Source organism: Papaver somniferum, chromosome 2 (genome assembly GCF_003573695.1).
Source record: "Papaver somniferum cultivar HN1 chromosome 2, ASM357369v1, whole genome shotgun sequence".
NCBI lineage: Eukaryota > Viridiplantae > Streptophyta > Magnoliopsida > Ranunculales > Papaveraceae > Papaver > Papaver somniferum.
The window spans coordinates 185,568,261-185,591,455 of record NC_039359.1 but is presented as its reverse complement, the minus strand read 5'-3'; the positions used below and the strand labels follow the sequence as shown (position 1 = coordinate 185,591,455).

The following is a 23,195-nucleotide window of genomic DNA, read 5'->3' as shown; positions in this document are numbered from 1 at the left end:
CCGTAGGGTAGTGAAGGAATTTCATAAAACAAAAAAGTATCTAAGATATAAATAATGAAAGCCTATATAACACAAAGATAAAAAGTAGTAGAGAAAGGTAATTAGTTAAGTGATGTGCATTGTTTACGAAAAAGAAACTAGAGCAGATAGAATAACTAAAAATGTGCCAGATGCCAGGCTCTAGATCCGACAAAGCTTGATTCCACGTGGTCCTTAAAACTTAGCTTGACATTAGACTCATTCTCGGGTTAAGCTTAGCATTGAGGGCTTACTAACAGTCTAACTCTGAACCCCGTAGATAATATTACAACGATAAACCTCATTTAAAACTCATATGGCGATAAACATGGTCAGCCTAAAAGCTCATATTAAAGCAACAACTTGTTGCCCTTACCTTATTTGCCCGATCTCTAATTTTCTCTATATAAATTTTTCTGGTCTAAATCCGCGGTTAATCCGCAACCGGTCCGTATAATCCGCTGATCCGCAAAGGTCAAATTCACGGGTGATTAGACCGGTCACGGTTCAATTTTCCAAATCCGCAACTTTAACGATTTGATTGCGGGTGACCCCTAATCCGCAACCGTCCGTCTGGTTCACACCCTCAGTTTGGGTTAAAAATCAATCCATATGCAGCCCCAGATCACCTAACAAATCTTGTTTCCAGTACTGCACGCTTTGGACCAGGTTCGGTTCCGGTTAAAAACCAATCCATATGAAGCCCTACGCTCAGCAAACAAATCTTGTTTCCAGTAAGATAAAATGCCCGCTTTGAAGAGATTATTACTATTACTCCCCACAATATTACAGATAAATTCTGAAAAACCCTTATGATTATCAAGATTTTTTTCCTTAAATTTGCTTGTTTTTGATTTCATACTAGTTCAGATTTCTGATGTCTGTTGTACCTAGTTGCCAAATCTACCAAACAAGCTTCTTGGATTCATTTCAGACCACATCATTATCAAGATTTAGTGGCTATCCACTGCAATTTGCAAGGTATGGTTCATCAATTTCTTCGAAAAAACTTTACTTGAGTATAACCCAGAATTCAATTAGCTCAAATTCTGTTCCTGAAAGAAACCCACCCAGGAATAATTCTCAAAAGACTGCGTCTAATGGTGGATTGTCTAATAATGAGTGGAACGAAACCCACCATTCAAATACTATAAAAAGACCTCAGGGTTATAAAAATAGTGGTGGGTTTTCAAGCGAAGATGATGAGAGTAATACTAGCACAAGTACTGCTGGTAGTAGTACAATGGAAAAAATTGTAGAGAAACTGAAGAGATTTGGATACGTTGATGATTCTAGTGAGAGAGAGGGGAGGAGAGTGCCAGAGAGAAGTTCAGTAGAAGATATTTTTTATATTGAAGAAGGGACAAGAGGTGGGGCTTCTTCACATACTCCTTTAGATGTTGAGAATTATTTTGGTGGTAATGGAGATATTAGATTTCCATGGGAAAAGCCTATGATAAAAGAAGTGGAGGGAAATTCGGTTCGAAGTAAAAGTAGGACATCCTTAGCTGAACTAACACTTCCTGAATCAGAATTGAGGAGGCTGAGGAATTTAGCAGTTAAAACTAAGTCGAAGATAAAAGTTGGAGGTGCTGGTGTTACTCAGGCTGTTGTGGAGAAGATTCATGAGAAATGGAAGAGTTCAGAGATTGTAAGGCTCAAATGCGAGGGTCCTCCGGCGCTTAATATGAAAAGGTTGCATGAGATATTAGAGGTGAGTTTCTTTATGCCTTTTAGTTTATTTAGGTTTGCTTGTGCTAGTATCTGTTAGCTTGTATACGACTAAGACGAGAAAATTTAATGTTGCCTGCATTGCTCTTAGTAATGCTATTCAGTTGTTGGGTATAAGTGTATTACATGGAATCATGACTTTTTTCGCAAGCAGTAATATCCATGGCATATCCTTTATCTTAGAGTCAAAAAGACTGCAAGAAGTTAACTGTTTTGTAATAAAAAATGATTAAGCAGCTGTTATACATATACTGCTTTCAGAAACAAAACAGTTTTAGTTCATCATTGTCTTATCATATTTAGTTAATCTGAAGTCTGTGAGGTTGCGGGGATTGTTTCCCGTAGTACTCAACATGCTCGTATTTAGAACTAAAGCGATATTCCTGCCAAAAGATTTCACTCAAGAAGCCTGTAATAGTTTTGATCCTGTAGAGAATATAAGCTATTCCATTCGTTCATGCTAAGATGTATTTTTATATGCTATTCAGAGGAAAACTGGTGGTTTGGTGATCTGGCGTTCAGGCAGTTCTATTTCTTTATACAGGGGAGTGAGCTATGAGCTTGCTTCGGAGCATCACCAAAAAAGGAAAATTCAGAGTCCTAGCAACATTGACAATAACTATTATGCACCAGTTGCTGAGGGTAATACTAAGCATCAGATACAACGTGTCTCTAATTTTAATACCCAGTCGGGCAAAGTATGTTCGGAAGTTGGTGAGATATCAACTGTCAACCCAGTGCCAGAAGTGAAGTATGAACATGAAATTGACAAGATATTGGATGGGTTGGGACCACGATATACAGATTGGCCTGGACCCAAACCACTACCAGTAGATGCTGATTTGCTCCCAGGTGTTGTGCCTGGTTACAAACCACCTTACAGAATACTTCCCTACGGGGTGAGATCTAATCTTGGACTTAAGGAAGGTACAGCCCTCCGACGGCTTGCCAGAGTCCTTCCTCCACATTTCGCTGTAGGTTGTACTCTTGTGCCTTTTAATTTAGTGATTTCTGCTTCTTTTGTTTAGTGCAAATTTTGATTTGAACTTTGTCCTTCAGGAAGAAGCAGGCAACACCATGGACTGGCAATGGCCATGGTCAAGCTGTGGGAAAGTAGTTCGGTTGCAAAGATTGCTCTGAAGCGAGGTGTGCAACTTACTACTAGTGAGAGAATGGCTGAGGATATCAAGGTAAGTTTTCTTTTGCTTCGAGTTTGTACTTTGTCATCAGTTATCTCTTTACTGTGTTGAGGTGTTACTCAAGTATGCTGTTATTAGTACATGATCGAAGTTGTTGTACACATAAAAACATCTGTAAAATCATTTGTCTGAAAAATGTTACGATTGTTATTGGCTAATTGTTTGATCACTTCTTATAATGTGCAAATTGACTGGATCTTTTGCTGATGCACAGAAACTTACAGGAGGTACAATGCTTACTAGAAACAAAGACTTCATTGTGTTTTACCGAGGAAAGGATTTCTTAACCCCAGACGTGACAGAAGCACTATTAGAAAGAGAAAGATTGGCGAAGGACTATCAAGATGAAGAGGAGCAAGCACGGTTGAGAGCCTCATCGTTTTTCATTCCTATTACTGATAAAACTTCAGGATCTGGGGCCACTGGTACACTTGGTGAAACATTAGAAGCTGATGCCCGGTGGGGGAAGAGGCTAAATGACACCGAAAGGGACAAAGTGTTACAAGAGGCAGAAGTAGCACGACATGCAACCCTTGTTAGAAAGCTTGATTCCAAGCTTCGTTTGGTAAGTTCCTTGCTTTGAAATGAGTAAACCTTATTTATTAATAAAGGTTTCATGATGAACTAGACACTAGCCATTTTGCTAATGTGTAGATTTAGCTGAATAGTCTACTTGGAGAAGCCTTAGAATCCCAGTCTGATGGTTTCATTCATGCCTGTCTATGACATACTGAAACCTGTAGCATGGTGAAAATGTCTAATTGCTGGGCACTGGTTTTTCTTTTATTTAAAATGAGTTTATATTACGAAGACTCCTTATTTTCTAGTCCTATGGTGCAACAGGCTCAACGGAAGTTGGATAAAGCTGAAAAAGCTTTAGCTAAGGTGGAGGAATGCTTAAAGCCAGTAGAGCAACCAACTGATCAAGAAAGCATAAGTGACGAGGAGAGATTTATGTTCCGCAAACTCGGTTTAAGAATGAAAGCGTTCCTACTCCTTGGTAACATATTCTCTATTTGTAGAAAATGGATCAATAACAACTAGCTGTTTTTGTTGTTCTCCTGGTGTTGCTTTTATTTATAAACGAGAATTATGGGGTTCATAAATTTTGCAGGGAGGCGAGGTGTCTTTGATGGTACAGTGGAGAATATGCACCTACACTGGAAATACAGGGAGCTTGTTAAGGTTATGGCAAAGGCTAAAAATTTTGATCAGGTCAGAAGCTTAGCATTAGCTTTAGAGGCTGAGAGTGGGGGTATCTTGGTTTCAGTTGACAAAGTTTCAAAAGGGTACGCCATAATTGTCTTCCGAGGAAAAGACTATCATCGTCCTGCTACTTTGAGGCCTAAGAATCTGTTGACGAAAAGGAAGGCTTTGGCACGCTCTATTGAGCTTCAACGGCGCGAGGTACCTTCAAATTTCTTAAGCCTACAAAGTTTCTTTTAATTTCTAATTCTTGGCATTTCTTGCCAGATGTTACAATGTGTTTCTTTTACTTTCAACAAACAGGCACTCTATAATCATATTTCAGCTGTTCAGAGGAGGGTGGATATTCTCAGATCAGAACTTGTAAGAGTTAAAATCCACAGTATCATAGCAATTGTTTGATTAGTGTTATTCAAATAGAAGTTCATAGACTAGTCTGGTTCAAAGTTATGTCTAGTCCCTTATACTCAGCTCATTGTACAGAATCAAATGGAAACTGTGAAGGACCATGGAGATGAAGAGTTGTATGCAAAACTTGATTCAACATACTCTACTGAAGACGAAGATGATGTGGTATGTTTTTGGATCTTCATCTATGTACACTAACTTGATAGTCACTTCATGACCGTTTGTTATTTTTGTTACATTTTCTGTTCTCTCATAGGAGGAGGGTGACGATGCTTACCTTGAAACATATAGCAGTGTTCACAATGAAGAGGACGATGACTATGACTATAATGATGAAGATGACGAGGGTGATGATGATGACTGGGACTATAATGATGAAGATGAAGGTAATAGGATTGCCGATGACTAACAATCCTGGAGATCAGGTTCTAATGTGTCAAAACCGTACGCCTTTGTGGAGCCGAATACAGACTATGCAAGAACCCATGAAGTCAACAACAGCAGTTTCGGTGACTTGGAGTAGTGATTCGGTTAAAACTTGTAAAATTTTTCTAAAAACCCTACATATAAATGAACGGGGTAGAATCTGACGAGTTCTAAAGTGTTTTATCTGTAGAACTCACTTTGATGTACAAAAATAACAGAAGTTAAATCTATATGACTATGAAGAACATATTCTCGAAAATTAGCTTAACATTTCAGATCAGTTGGGTTCTATAAAAAATTATGAGATAGCATGGAAATAAACAACTCGATCGAATCAAGGGCAGTTCCACTATGCAAAATCAACTCGATCAAATTTAATAGTTTGGGCTCACTACCGTTTTTTTTTTAAATTAAAAAAAAAATGGTGGTTGAAGTAGACCCGCGCGGCTCTTCGTAAACCGAAATGGACAAACTAATATTTACCATTTATCCATCCATTTTTCACTTTTGTTATCTCATAGTGGGATCAAATGGATCGCATAGCAACTGCTCCCGAGGGTTTAAGAGGGGGTTATGCTTACGAATACAGTATGTGAGGGGTTATTCTTACTTTTGAGGGAAGTATAGGGTGGAGTAGGTGAAGTTACTCGAAAATAAGCAAGAAGAGAATTCTAGTCGTACTTCTTCTTAACGGTTTGACGTTAAACCCCTTAAAAACGTAATTACGATTATGAAACCCTAGAAACAACAAAAATCTTCTGTACCATCCATTCATTCGATTCAGGGTTCCAAAAGATGGTGTACTTAAGCTCGTGGGACGAATTCGCGGAACGATCTATCCAATTGTTTCGCGCGGATCCCCAATCTGTATCCTTCCATATATTTAATTACTGCTTTTTCTTTTTGGTATGATCTCGTTTCCTTTTTTTGTTTTTTTCGTTTTTTTAGTTACAGGTTTTTATTCATTTTTGAGATTGAGTGGTTGTAGTGTCCACCAGTTATATATCCTTTTTGCTACTAATGAAAACTTTGATTTAGCAAGGAAAATAATTAGTTACTGGTGTAGTTACTACTTCTTTTGTTATCGATTGAGGCATCAATTAGTTTGCCTGATAATTTCACAAAGTTAGTATGAAGAATTTTTGGATCACAAAAACAAATGGAAGTAGGAAGTCTTATGATTTATGAGCCGGCCAAGTTAAGATTCAAGTTAACTAGTGATTTCTGAATTGCTGAGAAAGCGAGTTCAAGGTGACTAGGCAAATCGGACTAATTTAGTCGTTTGATCTCAAAACACAGTTATTGAACATTTTATGTGTTGAGGCTACCGCTTAGATATAGAGTCATAATGTGTTGAATATGTTAAACTAAACCATTCTAATTATCAGATGTGATGATATTGATGAGGTATGGTACGGGATGGGTATCTAGGTGGAAGAGAGGCTTAGTAGGATCCACAATCAGAATCCTTTCTTGTTATTCTAATCTTTGTTTATTTATTGTGATAATTTGGGTTTTGGATTGATTTTTCCTTGATTCATTTCATAATCTGGGGTTAAATTTAGTCAAGGTATGTAATGAAATACAGACATGTGACGGGAAGTTGGTTCTCAAAGTTACTGATAACCGGGAGGTACGAATTCTTGTTTACCATATTTTACTGCTAGCTTTTTATATGCGTAATTTTTATGTCATCGACAATAATTGTTGAGTAGAACCCGAAAAGCAAATCTAACTTTCGAGTTTATTATATTGCAGTGAATGTAATTATTCTAGAATAGAACCAAGATTGTTTGTGAATTAGGCAAAAAAAATTGCTGTAAATTAACGGCGATTTTTGTGGCGAAAATCTTGGTTAGCCCACCCTTGGTTCCGCCCATGGGCAGGACTAAGTAAGAGTGTCTACATTTTAAGAACCCATTGGCTAAGAGAAACCTAAAGGGTAAACCAAAATGCCAAGTTTTAGCATGCATCCTCAGCATTCGAGTGAGAATTCCTACAGAAAATGACACAACATACTTGGAGTATACGCCTTTGAATGCCGGGCAACAAAATTTATGTGCTTTCTTCAGTGTCAAGTCTAATTGATATATATATATATATATGTGATGATTAAGATACCATACGTAGTGGTGTATGTTGTCATGGTAATGCTTTGGAATAAATATGTGTTATTCGGTTATTCTCCAAATTTTTATTTTTGTATAAAGATGCTATATGAATTGGATGTTATCCCCTTCATGCTACATGCAACATGTCAAATGATGTGTGCAATATGCTTATTTGTGGGTCTTCTAGCGCTGGCATGATTATGGGTTCTTTTTTTCCCCCCTTTTTTTGGTCAGTGTCTTAAGTTCAAGACGGACCAGGCACAAGATGCTAAGAAGATGGAGAAACTGAACAACATCTTTTTCGGGGTCCTGATGGTACTGTATTTTCTCCTTAACCTTTTTTCTTATTTACGTATCACCACAAGATCATAAACCGAATCACTACCTTTGAGCATAGCTACGTTTGTCTTTGCCCTATTTGATAGAAAGTGGTTTTGCTTTTATGAGAAGCCTTTTAGCGTTTGGAAATTCTTACTTATATGAGGTACTCAAGACACTTCATTACGAATCTTGTCAAACATCAGCCACGGTTAATGCCTAAACATGCCTTAATTGAATATTATGCAGCGGATATAACAGAAGTATCTGGAAAAGAGCAAGCAGAAACACAACCAACCAAGAGAGGAAGAGGAAGGAAGCAATGACATGCTCGTATTTGTCAGTGTCTACCTATGGTTGTGAAGAAAGATGAGTGATTTTAATTTGACTTGCGAGATATTTCTTGCTTTACTCACTGTTCTCTTTTTTAGAGACTAGTATCTTAACCCCTACAATTGCATAGCCTTTGAAATTTTATGCAGTATATGGGTTATAAAAATATATCAGCGGATGGGATAATTCCTACTCCTATTGGTCAAGCATTATAAATTCCACAATGTTCGTCATGACGCCGATTGGTTATGGTTAAATCATACCAACTCAGTCCCCATTTTTATTTTATCGTCGTTACACGTCATGTGTATTTACAAAATAATCGAAAATGTCCTCGTGTTTTTCCGACCAAAACACACTAATTTTGGGAGATGAGTTCCCATCTTCATCGAGTGTAATAGATTAGTTCCCACCAAAAGCTCAAAACGTCCCTATTTCAAGGGATTCCTTAATCTATAATTCTCGTACATAAAAACCGAACTATGTTTGAACCGAACTATTTGCAACAAACATAAAGTCAAATCTCATTTGGTACATGTTTTCGGACCATGGCTCGCAATATAAGGTATCAATGTAGCGATACTCGCTGATATAGATATGATAGGGTAGTATTGGTGTATTCACTGGACCGGCAGGAACTAAGGGTATGTAAACAATTTTGTGATAAATTTATGTGTTGTCGTCCTCCATTATACGGAATTTGCATATATTAGATGTTTATATAAATCATTAAGGTAAATAAAATTGATTGAATATTACAAATAAACTGAGGATCTCGATCAATGTCAACAACGTACTGGCCGATACGGACATACGGTGCTATATCGACCAATACAGAAAATCACTCATATGTAGGGGGGGAGCTAGAGTAGTGCAAGGGTGTCCATTTGCACCCCTAGGTCCTCTACCCAGCTAGCTTCAAAACCCTTTTAACGCCCGGCTAAAGATACAATGCTATACACAAGCATACTTTTTTATTATTTTGCATCACTAAAAATATTTTGTACCCCAGGAAGATTTTTGCACCCCTACTTGTAAATTCTAGCTCCGCCCCCGCTCATCTAGCACTAGTTTTACCATCGTCTTGTCAATAGAGTATTCAAACTAGACCCACCTTCACACTGTGATTAAGCTTTAATTAGTGATAAATAAGAATACAACACAGATATGCTTGTCACTGTAATGCATTAAACCAAACTGAGAACACGACAATTGTTCGAACAGAAAGTGGCCATCTAAGGTTTAGGTGCAACTGTTAACAAGAATGTTAAAATGTAGTCATTGAATAAAATCTAAATATTGGTTGAGAATATTGAAAAGTGAAAAACCTATAAACCTCTAATATATTCCTTAATTAACAAAAACGAAAAGAAAAAGTATAAGTGAAATGGCCTAACTTAAGATGTTCGTGTTCCAATTCTTTTTGTTAAAAATACGTTTTATAGCATAATTATTACGGGGTGACGTAACTGTAATCCCCAAAGTCCTAAACACCATTCTCGATTGATGATTAATTTAGAACTCTATTATTGGGGCTTTAAGTGGTCGGATTTTGGGGTTTGAAAGACTATGTGGAGACTAAATGGTATAGGGGGAGATCAGATTTATGTAAAAGTTTAAAAACATCCTCAATAATTTTCATTTATGACACTTCTACCCTTCCATTAACTGATTAATCTAATCAAAAAAATTATTAAATTAAAAAAAACTGAAAATCAAAATTATTAGAAGAAAAAAAAAAACCGTCCCACCACCACCTCTCTCTTCTTCCTCCTCTTCTTCTTCTTCTTCTTCTTCTTCTTCTTCTTCTTCTTCTTCTTCTTCTTCTTCTTCTTCTTCGCTTACTCCCCCTTTCTGTTTTCATTCTTCTTCATCTATCATTCTTCGTTTGAAACGATTAATCGTCGATTCAAAAAAATTACATCGTCGATTAAACTCATTGTATAAAAGCATGAAAGTAAAGGAAAAATTAGGTCATTCTTCGTCGAATCAATTTCCTATTGAAGCAGAGAAACCAACTTCAACTAATGAAGTGGTAAGTGAAGATGAAGAGGAATTGAATGAAGGAGATGGACCAGCCTCCCAGACTCCCGAGATGACAACAATAAGGTATGAATCGAAATACCCACTGTTTATTTAAGCTCTTTCTCGATCTTTCAGTTGGTTTCGAAGATTTTAGGTCTGAAAAAAACAGTTTCAGAATTTGATTACGGCTGAGAGTTCTTTGATTCCCAGCCGTAAATATGTATCACGGTTGGGATATGTTGAATACCCAGCCGTTTAATTGTAACACGGTTGGGAGATATAAGAACTCCCGGCCGTTTTAATTTTCACCGATGGGAAATTGTTGAATACTCTGCCGTAATTCTGGTCGATGCGTACGAGATAAATTATTCCCATCCGCAAAGACTAAATCACGACTAGGACTTTCCTAGCCGTATATGTCTCTGAGTTTGAATGCATGTTTCAGCGTTAGTGGTAACGTCTAGGTTTTGTTGTCCGTAATTGGTTTTCCAAACCGCAAATAATAGTTTCCTAACCGATTTTATTAGGCGGCTAGGTATTCCTATCCGTAATATGAGAAAGCAATGAAAAGAAAAAAAAATCCCAGCCGTTATGGTTTTTACGGCTTGGTCGATAAATCAACTTCCCATCCGTTATTATATCTTCAATGAGATTGAATTGTATCTTCGATTCGCAAACATACGCAAAAAAGTGCAAGAGTGTATGGTTTTACTTCGTATGTGCAAGCAACTTCGACTTAGAGGTGAGACTGATGAAGAAGTCGTAGCTCAAGCTAACAAGGAATGGAGAAAATGGAAAGGTTATAATTTCAACTTCGAAGCTCAAATGACCATCATCAAAGATTTCTTGATACATCGGAAGGGATGTTACTAAAACCAACTTTGTGATGGGGATATATTAAGCATGTAATGAGTTTTATTGTGGTCTAGTTAATGAAAGTATCAGTAATTTTCAATTGTATTAAGAATTCATGTTGAATCCAAAAAAAATGTAAACTTCCAAATCTAATTACGGCTGGGAAAGTTTGTATACCCAGCCGTTTTGCAGACTTAGGTAATTCATGGAAGAATTACGGCTAGAAGTTCGTAATGTCCCGTCCGATATTTTTAATCACGGCTGGGAGTTCCTAATATCCCAGACGTTTTAGTTATTTACGGCTTGGAATTCTTAATATCCCAACCGTTATGTGGTGTTTCGGCCGGGTCGACAAGTTTACCCAGCCGTTAATGCAGAAAATTCCAGATTCTTTTTTCCAGATTTTCGACGGATTTGAACTGATAAAATTGATGTCGGGAGTTGATTATAAGGTTATCTTGAGTTTTGTGATGAAGAGTTTGGTCATTTATCTTCAAAATTTGCCAAATTTTTTTCTTCCAAAATCGACATTTATCCTTCTTCAAGACTCGATAAAATCAAGTTTTGATTTTCAAATGATTAGTGTTTTGATTAGTCTAATCGATTCACTAAGACTGATTAGTTAGCTTAATCAATTTAATTAGCATTAATCAAATGAAGGGTAGATTAGAAAAATATAGATAAGGCATCCTATGAGTTGTTATTTCATGACTCTTAAAAGCCCCAAAAACCCATCTGTTTTAAGCCCCAATAATAGAATTCTTAATTTAAGTTGTACTACTATGCTTTTAGCTGATTCACTTCATAATACTCGTTGTGGTATGATTTTAAAAACAAAAAGTTTTTATTTTTTCATTAGTGGAGAATCATTAAAAGTGTATAAATTGTCTCTACTGAAATGATCCTATAACACAACACAATCAATATAGGTCATCTTTTCCTAGGGTACTGCATCCCTTTTCCATGGCTGCTAATGGGGATCGGAATTGATAGGGGTACCCGTTGAGTGATCCGACGGTCAGGATCGGATATAACTTTTTTATCTCATATGAAACGGTACCTCCAGACAATTTCGATCACCCATTAGCAGCCATGACCCTTTTCTACTGTAATGCATTCACATCTTGAAACTATAAATAGCTTTAAGACAGAACTACAGTTAAGTTAGTGTTCTTGCACATATATGTATTTGAGTACATGAGAGGTGTATGCAAATGCAACCCTTGAGTGAGCGTAGGTTTATCACTAAATATGATTAGAAAATGATGCAAGCACCAATAAAAGTTGCATTGTAAGAATGTGAGATGCTTCTTATGGATATGGATTTATAGTGAGGAATTGAGAATATGCTTTATGCAGGCGGATATTTAGTGGTTGATCACTAAGTTCAAGTATCCACTAAACCATTTCTTTGTTATCTTAAAATCGAAGTTAGTGGATATGATCAGCACGACATTTTGCATGCGTAACTTGACTTTTAATATCTCCCTATGATTTTCTCGACAGGGTATTTTTTTTTAGTGATATCTACTAATCAATTCTTTATGAAATTGTTTTGCCAAAACAGAGTCATGCTAAATGAAGTAAACTAACACTTGAAAAAATCACGTTAAATTCTTCCGCATTTCACAACCAATTTTTTATGATATTTTCTTTGACTTAAGTCATGCGATTTTGACTTTTGTAGGGTTTTGATTTCTTTCTTAACCGCGCTTGATTTTCTCTCTAATGGTTTTGTTTCCTGAGATTGATTGGTGCTCTCGGTGTTGCTGATTCCTCCAGGCCCTTCTTTTTTTGGTTTAATTTCATCTTTTAACCTCTCGTGTTTTTTTCCTTCTTCTTATTTTCTTCCTGATCTCTTCTCAGTCTTTTAGGTTTTTCCAAATTTATTCTTAGGGTTTAATCCTGTCTATTTCTTCCTTTTTGATCCTCTCATATTTGGGTCTTTTCGTGAACTTCTTAGGTCTTCATGTTCTTTGGGTTTCTTGAGTTTGTTCTTAGTATCTCAGAAATTTGGTTTTGGGATTTATCATGTCGATTTTGTCCAATAATGAAACTCACTTGGGCTCCCTTGGGAGGGTTTTCTTCTTTGTTTAAGGCTAAAATTTCCAGTAAAAGAGTTGTATCTTCTGCTATTTTGAATGCGCTTCCTGCTCCCTATCTCAAAGGAGATTTACCTGCCATTAATCTTACTAATGGTATGTATAAGAAAGGTTCAAATCAATGGAAGTTCAATCTTATCGGAAGACTTGGTCTAAGCAAGATTAAGTTGGAAGATGCTAGAGACCATCTGTTAATTCAATGGAATGTTGAAGGGAAAGTTAAGCTCATTCCAATAGGAAGAGGCTTCTTTATTATAAAACTAGATATTGATAAAGACAAGATTCTGATTGGGTCAGGGGTTTTATGGAAGGTGGTTGATCAATATTTGCAGGTTAGAGATTGGAAGCCGAAATTCAACCCGGATAATCAGAGAACTTCTTAGCAAAGGTTTGGATTAAATTCCCTGGTCTACGCTTAAAATACTGGACAGAGGAAAATTTGTTGGCTTTGTCTAAGGCTTTCGGTAAACCAATTCAGGTAGACGACACAACTCCCTCTATGGATTTCCGTTATTTTGCTAGTGTTTTAGTAGAAGTGGATTTTGCGAAGAAGGTTCCGGATCGAGTTTGGGTGGGGGATGATGATGACGACAGTGAAGAAGGATTTTGGCAATTTGATGAGATTATGAAAGTCCCAAAATTTTGTTCCCATTACAAAATAGTGGGACATTTAGTCTCTGGCTGTAGATCAAAAGTTGAAGCTGCAGCTGTAGCTAATAAGATTGAAGCTACTACCGTTACTAGTGAGACTGTTAATAAGAAAAAAAAGAAGATCTAAGAATAAGAAAGAAACCATATCAGTTGAAGAGATTGAAAAAGGATTCAAGGTTGATAAGGAGGTTGAAATAAGTGTAAATCAGGTTGCGGAATGTGCCAGCACTTCATCAACTGATCCTTACATTCCCCCAGTTTCGAGACTTATAATAGGTTTGAAGGGATTGAAGAATATGAGGTTGCTATTTCGGATTTAGTTGTGGAAGATTAGGTCATGAGCATCCAGAAACCGTCCTCTTTCGAACTAATTTTGGTTTCAAACAGAAAATTAAGCTTAAAATCTAAAGTCACGGGTTTCTTCCCTAATGGTTCTTTGAGCGCAAAAAGGAAAACTATGCTTAATTCCTTTAGTGATCGGGTTTAATTTTCCCTCTTCGAAGAAATATCGCCAAGAAATTCTTAGTGGTATTGTTGAAAATCATATCGGCTTAACCATTGAGGACGTTGATGAGTTTCCTCCTTGATTGTTGTTGTTGTTCCTCTAGTAAGTTCTCGATATAACATATGAACTTTTTCTGGTATGCAAGTTACTTCTTCTCTTGTTGAGGTTCTTGTTAGCTTGGAATTTATGTTTCATTAGTTTATTCTTGTTATATTGCTCTTTCCTTGAGCTTTTGCTCTTCTTTAGTAGTAATGTCCCCGCACATGGCTTTTGTGCCTTTAATCTATTTACGTTTGCCGATCAAAAAAACAAAACAAATTACATTAGATTCTAACATTTGGGGTTGTGTTTAAATTAAACGGTGGATTCCATTATCTACATTGGAATTTAAAGGCTCAAACGGGGATGTAAGGAAGCAAGTCCAAATTCATTAATAGAATAGTCTAGATTAAATTTAACTTACCTATTATAATTTTTGAGTAGTAGTTTTTAAACTATACCGAATAATTGAGGTTTTTCTCGATGATCTCAGTGAGTAAGGACCCTTCTGTAGTTGCAAGCAAAACTAGACAACACAACCAAGGTAAAGATAAAGAGAGTAAGGCATATTGAGATAAATAATTATGTGGCTTGGACATTAACGAAACATACATCCACGGCTAAGGTATTTAACATGAGGAGAGAACACAAGAGAAGATAAGAAGTAGTAGTGTAAGTATAAGAGATCTCATCCAACTCTAGAGCCCGTTATGTTTTGTAGACATTTTTTACTTGCCGGAAAAATAAAACATGTAAATTCGAAAATCTTAATAAAAAGATTCTTAAACATTTCAGTTAGGGATCTCACCTTGAGTATCAAGGAATATAGTTGAACAATAAAAGAACATGATTTTACGCATGTTCAAATTACTCATTACGTCGACATCAATATTTGACTTATACAAAAAAAATATTATGTCGACATCTTGAACTTTCCTAAATAGCAAACCCGTATTCCAAAAATCACACAACCCCTAGAGACTACGTGAAACCGGAAATATAATTTTGATATGGGGATTGTCCATGCTAGAGATCCCCAATAGGGATCCGTCCCGCTATAGATCCCCAATAGATAGGGATTTATCATGCTATAGATCCCAATTGGGATCGGTCTTTCTATAGATCCCCAATAGGAATTGGACCACCAATCCCACTGATTCCTTTCAACTATGAAACAAATTTCGCAAGTCTATTTCCTTTAACTCATGAGGTTAAACATAATTTTCTAGTCATGGAGTCAATCCTAAGATCATTACACAATCTAGTAAATAGTTATAAAAATAGTGTTTATGTCGCAATTACGAAGTTCAAAAGATAATCGTTATACTTTGTCATTCAATATACATAAGCTATGATATAACTTATGTTAGAGCACTGCTCGGTCGAACTCGTATGTGTTGCTATCTCAAGCATGTTTGTCAATGTTAGTGATCAAAACATTAAGTCTTGATTTCTAGCCTATTTATAGATGTCTCAGACTAGGACATAGATAGTGTAGTTGAGCTTAGATTTCACAGAGTTCATCATTTGAAGACGAAGAACTACTAAGGGGAGCTTGTGGAACTTCTTCGAAAAAAGGTATGTGGAGACTTGAACTCATCTATCACTTGGAAAGTCTATTTATACTATCTCTTATATTGAGACATTAGTCGCGTTACGATATAGTTTTCTCTATACACATTTGAGATTTCGATCTGAGTATATCTCGCTTACATATTTCTCGAAATATGTGTTGATAAGCTTTCGCTTCAACCAAATTCATCTTATATCATGAGAAAATTGCCGAGTAACATCTTACATGGTTTGTGTGATACAATCATTTGATGTAGGCTTGGAATGTTTCGATAATGATTATTTCAATATCTTGAAAATTGCTTTGATGCTAATAGTGTGTGAAAACGGCTATTGTCATTATAGAAGAATGTTTCAATGATTGAAATAAAGAGTTGATGATGTAACCATATTTGGATATAAGCATGTATAGTGTGTTCGCACATTACTGTATAAATCCACAAACCGGGAGCCAAGAGTATGCATATGTGTGTATACGAAATTGGTGAAGGAGACAAGATAAGTATGCGTACCCGTAAGCATACTGACAGAAGTTTTCGAATCGAAAATATATGTTGAGTTTGGGAATTACAAACTCCTAAACTAGTCACCTTAAGTATGCGTACGGGCAGAAGTTTTCGAACCGAAAATTTATGCTGAGTTTGGAAACTTAACAAACTCAAATCCGGTTGCTTAAGTACGCATACTTAAGCTGGTTACTTTGTCAAATCGGTCAGTTCATGGACTTAAACATTTAAGTCATAAGGAATGCAATCTTTGCAAACCGTGGCTATAATGTTCATGATTGATTCAAGTGAATCAAACCGACTTGGTTTCAATTGTTTTTTCTATAACAATTGAACAACTCTTTAACTAGTTTCATTTGAGTCATTTGAACTAGTTATGGTAGAGATGAATAAGGTTGATATGAGAGTAATCATATGGCTAACCTTGGTTATTTATTTGTGAATCAACATGGTGTACACGTTTAGGTAGGGTTACATAAACCTAAATGGGGGTACATTTCATTTGTGTGTAACAAGCTAAGTTCGATCTAACGGTTGAAAGATATTAGCTTGGTTAAATCAGGTTTTTCATATAACAGTGATTATTGAATGCTTTGTTTCCAAGGTAATTGGGATTAAAAACCCTGATTTGAAAATTATATAAAGGAGAACTCTAGAAACTGGGAAACCTAATCCCCATACCTCCTGTGTGTTACTAGTTGCATAACTAGAGTCGATTCTCCTTTAACATTAGGTTTCTTCTCGATACCCTGTAGGTTAACGACTTGAAGACTTCATTGGGATTGTGAAGCTAGAACAAACTATTCTCTTTGTAGTTGCGTGATCTGATCTTGATGTTTCTGTCGTGTTGAGTTCAATTGAAATAATTGGCTCGAGATTTTATATCTCTGATAGGTAAGATAGAAAAGTAATCACAAACCCCTTCGTCCCATCATTTGTGATTCCACGATAACTTGTTTCGCTAGTCGATTAAGTTTATTGTGAGGTGATTGACAATACTAGGCTGTTCTTCGGGAATATAAGTCTGGTTTATCAATTAGTTCCTGTTCACCTTGATTTATCAAAAGATGGAACAAAAACTCTTGGGTATTTCTGTGGGAGACATATTTATTCAATCCTATAGACTTTTTTGTGTGAGACAGATTTGTCTATCAAGTCTTCGACTTTGGGTCGTAGCAACTCTTGGTTGTGGGTGAGATCAGCTAAGGGAATCAAGTGCGTAGTATCCTGCTAGGATCAGAGACGTAATGAGCGCAAGTGTACCTTGAATCAGTGTGAGATTCATTAGGGTTCAACTACATTCTAGTCCGAAGTTAATTGGTAGTAAGCTAGTGTATGTAGCGACTTAATACAATGTGATGTTCAATCTGGACTAGGTACCGGGATTTTTCTACATTTGCGGTTTCCTCGTTAACAAAATTCTGGTGCCTATGTTATTTCTTTTCCACATTATATTTTGTTATATAATTGAAATATCACAGGTTGTGCGCTAAGATCAATCAATTAAAATATCCAACCTTTGGTTGTTGATTTACATTGATTGACACTTGAACATTGGTCTTTGGTACCGTTCAAGTAATTCCTCTTATATTCAATCGGGCTCGCAAATTTCCATTTGCTGATTGCAGATTTAATTAAGAGTTAGAGATATTAAACTCTTTGATATACTTTATTCTAGATTGAGTCTGACTGTCTAGTTGATTCTCTAGAAAGTGTATTGGAGTAAGTCCTCTCAGATTGCAAAACGAATTGTTGGGTGTGGTTATTAGACCCCGGCATTTTCAATTGGTATCATATCCGACAAACACATTAAGACCTTATAAGTCTGTGTTTGTAGCAATCTGATTATGGACGAGTCTGTCTCTAATAATGTACCATTTCATAAATTACCAGATGTTTTTCAAAGCTCGGATTCACCTGAGAAAACTGTCACATCTAGGTCAATATCTAAACATTCTCTTTATGTAGAACCTGTTGAATTATGGGAAACACGCCTAGAAGAACATTAGGTGAACTTTCTGATGAAGGTGATTCAAATATTGATAGATATATTGATGAGGAAGTCTCAGAGTATGTTAAGATTTTGAATTCGTTGGAAAAAAAATATGACAACTTCTCATGTCACATCTTTTCTGACTAATCTCTATCGTATAAATAAGAAACTGAGAAGATGTTACGCAGGTGTTTATGTTTCGGATCGTTCTAACGAATCGATCCTCAGGGATTATGAGGAAAACCTACGTATGAAGTCACTTGAGTTTGATAATATTTGTCAAAATTAATTTTTGTTGGAAGAGAAACTTGCAGAAATTGAAGCAAGGATTAACTCTTAACAAGCAAGTTTTGATGACAGAGAAAACGCTTATCTCACTCGAGAAAAACGCCTTGAGGCTGATTTATCTGTTTCTCTTGATAAAATCAAAGTGTTGGAAGATGAATTGAAAAAATTCAATACTAGTTCAAGAAAATTAACCACTATGCTAGGAGCAAGTAAAAATCATCGCGATACACGAGGATTTTGCTATAAGGGAATAAATGCTCCAAGTATTAGCAAAGAGGTAAAATTTGTCAAGGCTAGTGATTCTTCTCAACAATAGGTTTCCACTGATGAAAAAAGTGAAATACCTTCACCGGAAGTTAAAGTTCGAAAGAGAAAAGCATATCAACCTCCAAAGTCAGCGCACATGGATCGAGGTAAAAACATTCCTTATGTTTGCCAATATTGAGGAAATAAAGGTCACTTGGAAAGGAGATGTCGTTTCCGTATAAGTAATGAGAAACTTCATGATGTTCTTGTTTGGGCATCACAAGAAGTTGTGAAACCAAGATCATGTGTTAAGACTAATCCCCTTAACGTTACAGGTTGTAACTGTCCAACTTTTAGGCAAAGGAATCAGTGCTGTGATAATCCTAGTTTTGCCTATAAACGTCATAGGAATCCTTTTCACAATCATAATAGTTATCAAAAGGATAACTTCGTAAAGACGAAGACAAGATCCGATACTCCCAATTGGAGAAAGACTAACTTGCAAAATAATATTCAATACATTTCTCTTCCGAGAATTATAGAAGAGAGTAATGGGAAGAAGGTTCCGGTTGTTCCTAAACGCACTCAGAAGTGGGTACCAAAGAAAGCCAATGATGCTTTGAGTGTGAAAAGGAATGATCTTCCAGAAAATTCCATGACTATGGAGAAGGCAGTATCCATGATGTTGGAACTTAACAAGTTTTTTGGAAAAATGGAATTGGATGTGAAAGATTCTAAAAGGGATCTCTTTCATGATAATCCAAAGGTCACTTGTGGTGAGCAAGACATTGTTCACCCCAACACAACTTGATTGTGTTGTAAGTGCATGTTGATGGTGGTTTTTAGCTTAAGGTTAGAATTGTAAAACCTTACATCTGATGTGACGTCACTCTGTAAGGAAACAGATCCATGAGTGTCAGCCTCTCCTCCGACACGTTTATTGAGCCGTTCAATATACTTACATGAAATTTATCCAGACTGGAGCATGTAACAACCATCCCATGTTCTGTAAATTTCGGCGCCTTGCCTATATTCACTTAATATAAGTTTTTTTGAATGCTTTCTATGCTATGTTCCCCGGCTAAACCCTTAATGTTGATATGGCATGAAAATTTGTGTTCACTCGCTGCAGAGTAGCACGAATTTCCAAATATCAAGGATAAGGTCTTTGCATGAGGTAATCAATCAGAAAGCATGCTTCTCTCTGGCTATGAACTTAAAGAACCCTGTGTCAACACATAGAATTCAATCAATTACTTTTGAACCTTGGGAAGTATACTAGACCTTGCTTATCGAAAGTAAGCCTAGGCAAACTAGGTAATTAATCCGCCATGGATTATTAGGTGTGAAACCTTTCCCAGAAAACAGGGAGCCGTAGCAGCAAAGGGAGGCGTGGCCATGCCTTGGCGCCACTTGCCATTGTCCACGCCCCATCCTAAAACCGATCCTATTTCCCTCGACCAATCAGGTCTCTTTAAACTCGCCACAGACACATAAGTTGGGCATGGGCCCATACTTGCCGGCTGGTGTGGAAATGGGGTTGCACACAAAACTTGCAAGTATACAAGGCCAAGCTTTATAGTATAGGGATGAGTAGGGGTTTGTCCACAGGGACTTGTGAGTGTGATGAAGTCTTCCTAGCTAAAGTTATCCTACAGTGAGCTAAGGGTAGTAACTATGGTGACAGTGACAATGATCTAGAGTGGTAGTGAGCAGTGATGGATGAAGGCAGTGAATAGCAATGAGGTAACAGTGGTAGTGAAACAAAGGCAGCAGCCTAAGGCAAAGGCATTGAGCAACAGTGACAGAAAAGGAAAAAGATGCAGAACTGTGTGAAGTTACTAAGGCAATTGAATCCACCTTGTGCCCTAATCAAGCAATGCAATCTAGGTTGAGTTGAAAATCCTATGCATACATCTAGAATGGGAGGAAAACTAATTTGCTCACTAGTTTGTCCCTAGCATTGACTGTCTTTTGACAGTACAATCAATCACAGGCACTATGAACATCAATCTCTTCCCATTGCTCAATCAAAACAATGCATTAAGGCTCTAACCTAGCATTCCACTATCAGACAGTGCACTGAGGTTTCATCTAAACCTTAACACAATGAATTAGAACATAATGCAACTACTACTGAATTTAAACATAAACTTGAAATAAATTGAACTGAAATTGAAATTTGAATATAAACAGGACATGGAAAATAGCATTGAACTTGGAACAAAACAGGACAATTGAGGTCCTGGCTAGTCCAGACCTCTAGAGAGTGAAGCTGGCTAATCCAGACATGCCCTTCATCCTCTACACTATGAGCTATTTATACTTCAAAAGCCCCAATAATTTACAAACCCTAAAATTAAAATTAGGTATTTTCAATTCCGAAATTGCTCACCAAATCCGCTGAATTGGTGGTGACCCATGCCTCTTCTCTTCTCTCTCGATCCTTCTCTGCCCTCAATTTCAATCTATAGCCTCATCTATTTCATCAACTCTTCACGCCTAGGGTTCCAGTGAGAAAAAGGGGTGATGGGCTAATGTAATAGATGGCTAGAGAGTAGGGGGATGTATAGGTGATTGAGACAGAGGAGTTGGTGGTAGAGATGGTGGTGACAGGAGCGATGGATGATGGAGTTGCAGTCGGGAAAGGTGGTAGCAGGTCGGGAGAAAGAAGAAGAAAGAAGGAGGAGAAATGATTTGGGTTAGGGTTCTCTCTTTTGGGGTATAGGGTAATTAATGTTTGGGTGTGAGGCAGTTTCATCAAATTTCGATGTCTTGCGATGCTTAGCCGTGGGGTGTGGAGATGAAGATTGATCTAACGGCTAAAAGTGAAGAGGCTGGCAGCGACCGTTGGATGCAGATATACAACGAAACTAACGGCGCCAGATGGAGTTAGGTGCTGTAGTGTTAGACAGGAGCTTCCGATTTCGATGAACGACGATGAAGCGACCATTGGATGATGAGATGGATCCAATCCGACGGCTGAAGATGGAGGCGGGTTTGGATATAGGAAATGGGTTTGGGTGAGGGTTTTGGGCCTTGGGTATGCCAAGCCCATATCTTCTTTAAGAACAATTCTTCCTTCTTGAGCCCATTCCTAGCTTTTTGGACTTGTGCGCACCATTCTTTGCGGCTTCCTTGCGTAATTTCTTCCGGCTTTTCACTACTTTTCTGCTCTTTTCGTTCCGCAATTCATCCAAACTTTATTTACAACCTAAAAATACAAAATTAATTAATAAAAATATTTATTCTTGAAAACAATGAAAATACAGAATATGGGATAAAATGTAGAATTAATGCACAAAAGATGAGTTAAATGCCAACAAAAATATATAGAAATATGCACTTTTTAGCACTCATCAAATACCCCCAAACCTGAATTTTACTTGTCCTCAAGTAAAACAAAACTAAGGAAATCCTAACTATACCACTGTCGCTGGTCTCTCGAATGCATTTAGCGTATGCACTAAGCCTTTTAAACCACTAAGTGTCCCTAGTGGACGAGTTGAAGTCTCGTGAAGGTTTGCTTAGAACGTACCTACAAAGTTCTAGGTCAAAATATAAGCTCAGATTCCATCAAATGTGACATGTGCAAGTCAGTTTAGCTCACAGCAAAATGGAGATGTCAATCTAGCTATCGAAGGCACAATCCTAGCACTGATAACAAAAAAAGACATGTGATAAGAGTGTAAAGTGTATCTACACATGTGTAAAGAAAGATCTGAAGTTATGACTACTAATCACCAAGAGATAGTTTCTCAGGCTAAGAACTGAAGTCGAAATCTAGCTAGCTGTCCGGACTTTACGAGAATTGTGAATGAGTTGGAGGTATTTCACAATTACTCGCGTTGTACATCAATGGCATACACCCTCCTTGCTTATTACAATAAAACAACAAAATGACTATTTACATGACTCTTATTTACATTGACTATTCTCTTTTATTTTTGGAACAAGAGATGATGGAATTGATAAATACTTGATTTTTTTTTTTTTTTTTTTTTTTTTTTTTTTTTTTTTTTTTTTTTTTTTTTTTTTTTTTTTTTTTTTTTTTTTTTTTTTTTTTTTTTTTTTTTTTTTTTTTTTTTTTTTTTTTTTTTTTTTTTTTTTGAATAAGGAAACACTTTTGATACATATACAAAAGGAAACAAAAGATTACATGACACTTTGCAAGAGGTAGCCCTTTTTGATGCACCCAGTTAAATTCGATGGTTGTCTTTCTTAATGTAACCTCCACCTTCTATCCCAACCAACCAAAGAACAAGCTAGTCAAGTTTCGTTCAGTATTCTAAAGTGATTGGCAATCGTAACTTCCTATCAAACACTTTGAAGATCGAGGCCATACATGTATTGGTAGATCGTGCGCGTGCAAATTTCTTATCACTATGTGAATTGTGCTAGAATCAGGGTGCCTAAATATCTAGACTAAGACTCCTAATAATTACATATTTGCACAAGAGTCAACATTTCAAGGTAAATGAGCTCCATTTTTATGATTTTTTAATTTTTTAATTTTTTAATTTTGATTTTTCAATTTTTTTGGAATTTTTCAATTTTTTCAAAAAGAAGAAGGAGTTCATTTTCAATTATGGCAAATTATCATGGTATCTACTCTATACCCCCAAACCTAAACTAAACATTGTCCTCAATGTTTCAAAATATG

General features: G+C 36.6%; 1 protein-coding gene and 1 pseudogene across 1 annotated transcript; both read left to right on the top strand.

Moving 5' to 3' along the window:
* Positions 1-747: 747 nt before the first annotated feature.
* Positions 748-5,247, top strand: LOC113349994 (CRM-domain containing factor CFM3A, chloroplastic/mitochondrial-like). Its single transcript, XM_026594045.1, has 9 exons — positions 748-1,732; positions 2,238-2,727; positions 2,809-2,939; positions 3,163-3,513; positions 3,792-3,948; positions 4,063-4,355; positions 4,458-4,517; positions 4,638-4,727; positions 4,819-5,247. Exons 1-9 carry the CDS (start codon positions 896-898, stop codon positions 4,969-4,971), a joined length of 2,562 nt encoding a protein of 853 aa, XP_026449830.1. The 5' UTR covers positions 748-895; the 3' UTR covers positions 4,972-5,247.
* Positions 5,248-5,582: 335 nt separating this feature from the next.
* Positions 5,583-7,977, top strand: LOC113349993 (annotated as a pseudogene).
* The last annotated feature ends 15,218 nt before the right edge of the window (positions 7,978-23,195 follow it).